The sequence below is a fragment of the Morone saxatilis genome, unplaced genomic scaffold (genome assembly GCF_004916995.1).
Source record: "Morone saxatilis isolate NCDOM2014 unplaced genomic scaffold, NCSU_SB_2.0 Contig21, whole genome shotgun sequence".
In the NCBI taxonomy this organism is placed as follows: Eukaryota; Metazoa; Chordata; class Actinopteri; family Moronidae; genus Morone; species Morone saxatilis.
In genome coordinates this window covers 13,553,822-13,564,119 of record NW_023339774.1, presented here as the reverse complement: position 1 = coordinate 13,564,119, position 10,298 = coordinate 13,553,822, and the positions used below count along the sequence as shown (strand labels likewise).

Below are 10,298 nucleotides of genomic sequence, written 5' to 3'. Positions count from 1 at the left end.
CCCTCTAAAACAGCAGGCTGCAGAACACACAGTTGCAGTTAGGCTGTGGGTGGAGGAAGGATCACATCCTTTTCTAAGTAAAAGTACTAATACCCCACTTTAAAAATACTGCACTACCAGCACAGTGGGGGTACAACAGAAGCCTTTCCTCTGCTGCTGGAAAAAATCATAGAGGAAACACTAAAACCAATTTAAAAATTGTCTTATTTTCTCTGTTGTATATTAACTATTGCTACTATTGCTTAAATATAGCAAAAGTATTTCTTATCTGATTAATTAATGGAATAATCAATTACTTAATTTACTAATAGCTGCAGCCCTACTTACGAGTACTTGATATTAGGATGTCACATATGGGAAGGCGTCTACAGTGAGGAGACAAGACTGATGGGGGAGAGAGAGCGAGAGAGAGGGGGACAACTGGGGTAAATTATATGGCTTTTAGCCTGCCAAGTCACATAGAGACTAAGGTACTATGTTTAGTGATAGGTTGTGGTGTATTATTTTTAGGGCGTTTTTAAGAAGATGTAAAAGATATATACTAAAACAACATAATGTTTGTTAAATGAGCCAAGTTTGAAATAAACAGCTTGTGCTGGCATGCTAATAAACTTGAGTGTGTTCACTGGATGAGCGTGCTAAAGTGTACATACTGTTGGGTGTCGGGGGTAGACCGTCTCCAACCATGCTCTCGGATTCTGTAGGAGAAAAAAATAATAATAATTCAGCCTTAGAGAAATCTGTGAATAGATGTATGTGTGCTCATATCTGCTCATGGCTTCCACTTCCCATTAAACCATTCAGAGGCCAAAAAATAAAATGAATTAAATACAATTCCCGGCCAAAACAGGACATGCATGACTCATGTTGACGAAGTGAATAATTTTAGGACCATACTGTCCAGAGAGGAAAAACACAGCGAGCAGTCACTTATTATTTGGCTCTTTCATAAAGACTATGTAAATACATAGGTACTAAAAAATAATAACGTCTCTTACCTCTGTGTGCCCTGACGTGTGTCTGAAAGCAGTTATAGTACTTGTACTTCTTCCCACATACTCCACATACATAGGAACCTGCATGAGAATTCAAAACACTGTCATAAAAACAAGGTGGCAGTATTATCAGGAGTACATGTAAATAGGATATAATAAAACTTAAGAACTCAGTTCTGTCTCGTTATCTTAGTCCCCATCATAACTACTGTGAATATCTATCACAGAAAACATTAGAGTAACATTAGAAAAATATTCAACAAAAATATTACCAATAATCTAATAATGTTCTAAATAAGTTACAACCCTATATTTTCTCATTTACCCCTAATAGTACGGTCTCCAGCCATGCAGGTACTCTTGGCTTTATCCACCCAAGTTTTGAGATATGTTGTTAAGATTTTAGCTGCCCCAATACTAAATACTAAATACTACATAAAATGAAGGTTAATGACATTTCAATTGTGCTCACAGGATTAGAAGATTACATATAAAACATTTAACAGCAACAATACACTTTTCATAGGGGGCCTTTTGTAGAAAGTAGTTCCAAAAAAAAAAAATACGCTTACAGCTAGGTCAGTGGATTTTCCTGAGTAACCAGGACATAGTTTCTGAAGAGACACTGCAAAAATCTTTTAAATGTCATTTTTAAATGCTGCGCAGTTTGTTCGTGTTGTTTTGTCAGTCAGGGTCGAGAGACGCCAGACAAGATTTCAGTTAGGAAATGCAAGTGTATATATCCATATGTATATTCACACACCTATGCATGAGTCTGTGCTCTTCGTTGGAGGAGGAGTACCAAGGGCAAACATACCCTCGGTCTGAGCTCTACGGGATCCACCTCCACTTGCTCCTCCATCATTTCCTCCAATAACAACGCAGATCTCAGCAGGGTTGGCATCACCCACTTTGCCGTTACTCGTCTCCGAGGTTCCAGGCTCTTTCTTTATTGTGACAGGTGGCGAACTAGTATTCTTGGACTTTGGGCCTAAGGTTGGTGAAGGGCCATCTGTGGCTGCACTCCCACCGTCCGCCTGCTCCTTCCCAGGATTGGGTGCCTCTTGTGCACTCATGACTCCACCTCCTCTGAGCCTGTGCTTCTGTATCAGGGAGATAAACAGAGAGACCGACAAGACTATATTTTACTGTCCTGTAATGATACAGTCTTGATTCAGGCACAACTTTTTGCTCAACTTATAGTATCAGCTTTGATTTGCACCTACCTAGGTACCTAATTACCTTAAAGCAAGCTGCACATAATAAGCAGTAGCCTGCATCTGACAACTATTGAAAGTCTAGAAAAACCCAAACTGTAAGACAACCACCCTCTTTTTCCGTAATATGTAAGAGATGTGTGCGTTAAAAATGCACAGGATCAACAAAACGGTAATGTATCTGTGACAGTGTAATTTCAAGGAAAGAAAGAAAGAAAAATTCTTATTGGCCATGAATGAACAGAGTGGCTTAACTGTTCATAAGCGACCTTTGATGGCATAAATTCCACAGCTTTGTGACACCCAAATGCTCTAATTTCAGAAATATCCAAATTACACAACTTGCCACTTCTGCACAGGGCTATAAAAGGGCTTGTCAAGAGAATGTGCTCAAAATGCAACCAAGCAAAACAGAGTTATGCCAGGATGACTGATATTATGGAAAGAGGGGAAATTGGTCTTCTAATAATAGCGCACCAATACAGCAACAACAAGCCTTTTCAGAGCCCACATACACCTTTCTTTGGATATGACACACGACCAAGAAGCCTCAGCAAACAGACCCGTGAATTGGATAATGTTGACAATGACAAAACATTTAGGGATTTCAGTTCAAATTGCTCACCTTAAATAAAAAGTACTGTCAGCTCCATTATACAGTATGAGCAAACTGAAGGTTGTGTGTTTGTTTGATTTCCTAATACTTCCTTCACAGATTTTAAGGTAGATTCTATGTACAATTGTAAACTGTGTTTCATCAAAATAAATAGAGAATAAGAATATTTCATGAGTATTCAGTCAGTTGTATCTTGTAATAAACAAAATTGTTGGACAAGGAAAATCTGACCTCCCAGTGGTGCTACAGAAGAGGTCAAGGGCTCACCACAGCCGGGATTCATCCCCTGGGGCCAAATATAAAAGAAAGCACTCCATTTAATTAATTTGATCCATTTCACCTTTTCTGCTATGCTCATTTTTTCTTTTCAGTTTCATTGAAGAGACTGTCCTTTTCAATTTCACATTAGTTTCCTTTACAATTTCTTATTAGTATTTTAGCAGTAGTTCTTAGTATTTCTTTTTAGTGTTTTTATTTTTTTGTATTTCCTGTTTTAAAAGGCATTTACATTTTAGGTTTTCAATTACCCTTATATTACTTTTTTTTTTTACATTGTTTGGTTTTCACGAGTTGCATAATGTGTACAGCAACTGTATACACCAGTGTAATGTGATCCACATTGTCTGGACAGACAGTGCGAGCCAGAATTTGCTAACAAGCTGTGTTTATATTCACAGGTTATCAATGGGACCTTGTTATGCATTTTAAAACCTGTGAATAAGTACTGCTGTTGAAAAGAGAAAATGTCTCCAACTACTGAACATTACTAAAGAAATGAACCAGACAGCTTCTCCATGATACCAACGAACTTATGAGCCAGGCTCATACAGCTTTAACCAGAGGCTCATACAAATTTAAGCCACGCATCTTTAAACTTTCATATGTGTATGCATGTGTCAATACATTAAAAGTGTAAAACCAAGCTTTTCTGTGCCAATGGCTTGGTTCAGTATAGTCTTTGGGAAGCACTTTAAAAGTTGGGGAAACCAATGTGTGACAGTGTGCTGGGTAACAGGGGAGGACTTAACACCTCTGTGAAACATTTTGTTAAACTTAATCATGGCCTTATTACCACCAGTAGTAAAATAAAAAGTAATGTATTGCATTTCATACTGGTTACTATTGGAATCTATTGTGTGAAGGGGAAGAGATAATGATGCTTTATAACTTTCAGTCTTGCTTGACATTGTCGGAAATGTGTTAATTTAATTATATATTTATCATGAGGTCATAGCATAACAGGTAACTGAATTAACACCTCTATGACATAATATGACGATTATGCCTAATAAAGTGGCCACAGAGTGTATTCTAAAGGTTAAGAGATATGAGGGATGTGCCGATCTAATCTCAATGGTTGGTATCGGCGCCAGTCGTTACAGCTGTTAGTATCGGCTTTATTGAGTTTTATTGACCTAATATCTGATCCTTTGTTGTTACGTCAGTTGTTTTTACTTATGAATAGTTCACGCACGGTGCAGCCATAACCATAACCAACTCTCTACGCTGTCTGCCTCTCCACTCTGAGCTCTGTGTCAGTGTGAGAGCAGGAGAAGCACCGCCCGCTGCAGAGTTTCACCGCAGGTGGTGCTGCCTCTGCTGGGAGCACGGACAGCAGCAGAGATCCAACACAGCCACCCTCAACACACCACTGCAGGTGCAACAAAAGCCCCGCAAACAACAGGCCAGTAAGATTAACTAATTAACGTAATCCACGCAAAAGATATACAGACAACAGAAATACACACTCAGCAGAATACAGACTGTTCATTCAGGTAACTCAGGCAAAGGCTGCACTAAAGCAACAAACACTGGAGAGAGATTCTCCTTCCAGACAGCGATAAGACCAAAAAGATTACAGAGAGCGTTTGTTATTTTATACTTTGTGTAAAAAAATTAAGGAATAAGCTTTTATGAAGACATTTTTTTCTTAATGCAACGTACAGCTATTCAATTGTCAAGAATATACATTAGGTTGATTTTATGTACTTCGGCACCGAGCACTGTATTAAAAAAAAGAATAAAGAAATACCAGTATTGGATCGGCAGGCTATTTTACAGCATAACCAAATTTTAACTTTTTAAATATAAGGCAACATAAACTTCACTGTGGATTGAACTATTAAAAAGATCAGCAACTATTTTTGATAATTAATTCGTCGTAGCAGAAATTCAAAGCTTTGGCTCCAGGTGCTTAAATGTGAGAATTCTGATGCTCTTTCCTTGTATTACATTATAGTACATTTATTCTTTCAGAACATAGGATAATAATGATCCATAATTTTATATTTGATCAGCTTGTACTCATTTTTCTCTTTTTTTGTTATAGACCAAACAATTAACAGAAAAAAATCTCAATTATTTTAAAACAAATTACAAAACTTAAAAGTTGAGCACCCGGTTAGCCCACCTGGTAGAGCTGGTGACCATGTACTGAGTCCTTGCTGCAGTGGCCCAGGGTTCGAATCCGACCTGTGGCCCTTTGCTGCGTGTCATCCCCTCTCTCTGCCCCCCTTTCCTGTCTGTCTTCAGCTGTCGCTATCAATTAAAAAGGCAATAAAAGACCAAAAAAAGTAATAAAAAAAACTTTGAAAAAGTTTAAATATGCATCCTATTTATGGATCGAAGCAAAAAACAATCACATATGATTATCTATTCAGAATGTCCCTTTTATTTAATATTTAACACAGCAGCAGCAATTATATAGTTGCGTGTCGGGTAATATTTATGTTCATTACTTTTTACTTAAGCTATAAATCAGAGAAACACCATAAAATTATGACACTGGTATCACCATAAATGTAGTTGTCACACTGAAAAGAGGAGTAAATTTTAGCATAGCTACAGACAGTGTCCGAAAATTACACCATAATACGGCAGAGACTCTCCACATAGATTATTATTACATGACTATTTTGGTACAAACATTTACCCAACGGTGTGACAGATAGCTTTCCGAGATTTAAACTTAAAATATACTCACATTTGGCACTTGGCAGGTGTTAATTTCAGCCACTGTTTATATTACAGAATGCACCTATAATAAAAGCTACAAAATGTTCCTTACAAGGCTTGTTGCAGTGGGTAGTATCAGCGGTGGTATGCAGTCCACAGTACTCAGTCATTCATTCAATCGGTGTAATTCCACATGAAACACCATTTGTGTTTGAAGCCACTTTGACAGCAAAAATGATAACCACAAAAATAAATAGCACCTGCAAGTGAAAATGTCTCAACTTTAACATTTTCTGACTCATGGAAAAAGAAATGATGTAAATGCAGAAAGATTATGGGAGGAATTTTTTTGCCAAAACAAACAGCTCCAGTATGGCAGCAGTTTAAGTTCAGCCTTGAGCCAGCTTCTCTATGCAGGCAAGTTTGCTTAAAGTATATGGGAAATTAAAATTTCGTGAGGCCTGTTTTCCATTTTTACTAGACCTACCGAGTCTAGACTGAAAAGCTTAACTACAGTATGCGGATTGTCTTTTTTTTTTTAAAGCTATTAAAAGGTAAATGGCTATGTTTTTATAATCTTCCTCTGGCTGAAAACGCTGTGTGAAAACTGTGTTTCTGTGCAAATTTAACAGTGTGTCATGAAAAATACAGTTAAGCAGGGCCTCTCTGTCTCAGCCTTTTTTCAAAACGTAGCCTAAGGGAAGCAATTTCAAAGTCGACAACACCAGTATTTGGCGGTGTTCTGGCAGAACTTACACTGGTATGAAGAATTTCTAGCGTGACTAATCCCCCACGCATACAAAAAGCTATGTGTCATCATTGTTCTTTTATGAATGATTGGGTAAAGGCCTTCTGTCAGCTTAAATTCCAGCCAAAACATACGATGACAGCACAAATACAGTGACTATTATCTTTGATGCATTTATCATTAAACCATTAAATTAACACGAAAGGAGATGCAATGACCATGTCACTTACTGAATGGAAACCATTTCAATAGAGTTCTTCAGAGATGTTGAGTAAAGGTCATACTGAAAGCTTTTTTATGGCCGGAACCAATAACGGATTGAACATAATTCAGAACAGCTGATCCAAAACCAATCAGCTACTTGTACGTTGGTCTGTATATGCGTTATTATATTTATAGAAATATTGCACTTTTTACTCCCCTACATTTATTTGACTTAAAAAGTTACTTTACAAATTAAGATTTTACATTGAATCTAAAAAGGATATAAAATACAACACATTAGGGCTGGGTTTAAAAAAAAATTAAAATGTATCTTTGTTTGAATGATCCGATATCAACACGTAAAATCCAGAGATCGATCTCTTAATATATACCTTCTCCTGTGCATGCATGAAGCCGTAACCCTGTTAGTCTCATAACAAGTGAACCTCCAATACATTTTTTTAAAAATGGCGGCAGCTGCTCCGCTGAAGACTGCCAAGCCTGAAAGCAGATGTCTGGTTGGATTTAAAAACTATGAAGACTGATAAGAGCTATCACGTATGATATAGTCATATATGATTTATCACCCACGACCATACGAATCCAAACACAGATATAAGGCTGACACGCCAACTAAAAGTAATAACACACTTTTGGCCACATTACGCGTACGTGTCTGCACCACACCCTCTGCAGTAAAGAAAGTACTTGTAATGTTTTTATCTGGTTATTCAATACTCACTGACTGTAGAGTTGCACTATATTGTGTTGAATAAAGTAGTGAGTTGGACATGTTGAAAGGTCCCGTTTGTAACATTTAGGAGGATCTAATGTCAGAAACGCAATATAGTATTCATAGGAATGTTTTCATTATTGTATAATTACATGTAAATAGGAATTGTTATGTTTGTCACCTGAGAATGAGACGTTTTTATCTACAACGCTGCGATGTTGAACCACCATGTTTATACAGTAGCCCACAAGGGACAAACCAAACACTGGCTCTAGATAGGGGCAGTCATGTTTTTCAGGGGAGGGTGAAGCAACAGAGTTCCACCGCTAGATGCCACTAAATCCGAGAAAACTTTGAATAAAAAGTACATTAATGCAACTGCTTTAGGGTTAATTATTAATGTAAATGTTAATATTTTGAATAACGCACCAGATTAGAGGGTTGCTTGTACAATTTGCAGCCTCAGTTCTTTGAAAATTTCTTTCATATACAAGCAAAACTGGTATTGCAACTGAAAGAATTCCTAACCTAATGTATACTGTCAATCAAATTAAATAGGAAATCAAAACAAATTGGGACCTGGTGAACTGGAATCAAATCAATTCAGGAAATCATTGGCAATACCCAGCTCTATAGCACACGTCAAATTAAACCAGTGGTTCCCAACTATTTGTCTTGTGACCCCTTACAAAAATCTGTCTCTGGTTGGGGCCCTTTGCCACATTTAGGGCACATGTCCTCTGTAAATTTCGCACATGCTTTCATTTAAATAACTATCTGAAGCCAACAGAGGTAAAATTATCCATTATTCCCCAAAAAGGAAACGATTAGAGAAAAGTCCAAAAAAATGAAAACAGATTTAGCGTAGCACAACGTTGTTTTTCTTCTTAGGCTCTCTCCATTAATCATCTCATGACCCCACACACTTATCTTCTGACCCTTAGGCCTGACCCCTAGGTTGGAATCCACTGGATAAAACTACCTGACGGTAAACTCGTTCCACCTCAACCAGCTACAACCGTGAAATGCTGCTTATACATTGTTGCATTAGCATTCAAAGTCATATATGATTGGGACATTGTACTGCAAAACAAGCATTTTTACTTTTAATACTTTACTTAAGCAAAGGAACTGAATAGCTCTTCCACCACTGTTCTATATATTCAGCCATTCAGCAACTTTCTCTTCCTTGTCGCCTTTAAAAACTCGTTTGTTTAGAAGAATAACAGGAAATATTGTTAGCACCATTTGCTCATAGCATGCTAACAAAAAGGTACCTAGTGCTCACTGTTCACTACCAGCCTATTCTGTAGCTGACAGGAGAGAGTTGGATGCACATGCTCACACAGTGGTCAACGAGGCCACCTCAAGTCTGTGTGTGGTTAGAGAGAAGCATAAGCTGCCTCTGACAGCTGTGAGAAGGAGATCGAGCAGCCATGATGGATTCGAGCAGTGAAATCAATCTGCTGCTTCACCTATTTTATCACTATGTTGGGTTTTTTTTTGATCAGCTACTTTCAAAACTGCCAGTTGAGTAATTTGTAATGGATATCGGCTGATATTGATTCATATTGATCCGAGTATACCTACTGTGGGGCAAACAAAGCAACGCATCTATGACAGCCTTCTTAAACAAAAATCAACTGACTTTTATTATCTGTAATCAAATGAAAGAATAGCAAGGAAACATGCGTATGTGAATTAGATCAATCCCTTAGTCATCCATGTAATATTTCCTGTGCAACATTCTGAACGCATACCCTGAATATATGAAATGCCTGTTGTGGCTTGTTTTCCTCTAATTAAAGTCAAAATGCAAAATTAGCCATCTGGCCTTCTGTTCTTTCATAGGCTGAGGCTTCTGATACGCTGTAACCTACAGCACCAAGCAGAATGGAAATCTAAACCAGATGTACATTTGCTTGATGTTCCACACAAATAAAGGACAACCTAAACCAACTAAAACAAAAGACCAATTGAGATAAATACAACAAGACCAGGAAACATAATTCATTTAAATAATCAAATGCTATTTGCATATCAAGATCTAAAGATACTATCACTGTAATAGGCAGAAGTAAGAAGGTGCAGGTGGCTTTGTGACTTATGTAAATGAATTAAACTAGTTTTCTGTTCATGATTTGGCCTAGTTGTGTTTTAACATGTCAATGCATGCATATTAACAACAACATATTATATCAGTGTACTAAATGTATCTAGGGTTACAGAATAAGGAGGTTAGGCATACAAGAAAAACATCTCTAGGACATACCTCTGTTCAGAATTCAGCGCTTAGTCGAGGTACTTAAAATAATTGGCCTATATTTGGGCAGTACAGTATCTGCCTCTGCACAATAATGAAGTAAATCAATCACTGTGCTAGGTTAAAGCAAAAAAACAAACACAACTAACTTAGAGAAATTTTCTTACTTTGAATTGTACCTTGCATTGCCAAAAATCACTGTGCTCTGCATGTGAAGTAGACTGGAATAGCGATTCCAAATATAAAATACAAATTTGTTTAAGGCTCATGAAAATGTTTCCACTCTGGAGGGATTAAAAATAGGAATCGGCTAAAATGGGGGATGGAGGGGGTCACTTCAATCACTGCTTTCACTGCATGTTTGCATTAACCAGAGCAGAGTCAGTGACAAGGAGCAAGGGGTGACCAAAACCTGTTTCACACTAAAATGCTTTGCTTTCCCTGTTTCTTTAATCAAATGCACATTTCCCTGTCCTCTGTAATAAATGTCTTCCAAGATGGTGTATGACCAATGATTTCAAAAAGCAATAATGCAGAGAAATGGATAACCCCCCCCCCCCTTCACCC

General features: G+C 37.6%; 1 protein-coding gene across 1 annotated transcript in view; it reads right to left on the bottom strand.

Moving 5' to 3' along the window:
• LOC118332210 (zinc finger protein 618-like) overlaps window positions 1-10,298 on the bottom strand; it is a gene marked incomplete at its 3' end in the record, with an annotated part of 20,325 nt that overhangs the window by 6,618 nt on the left and 3,409 nt on the right. The window contains 3 exon segments of the mRNA XM_035667383.1: window positions 654-698; window positions 999-1,076; window positions 1,759-2,098. Coding sequence (XP_035523276.1) covers window positions 654-698; window positions 999-1,076; window positions 1,759-2,071 — 436 coding nt within the window.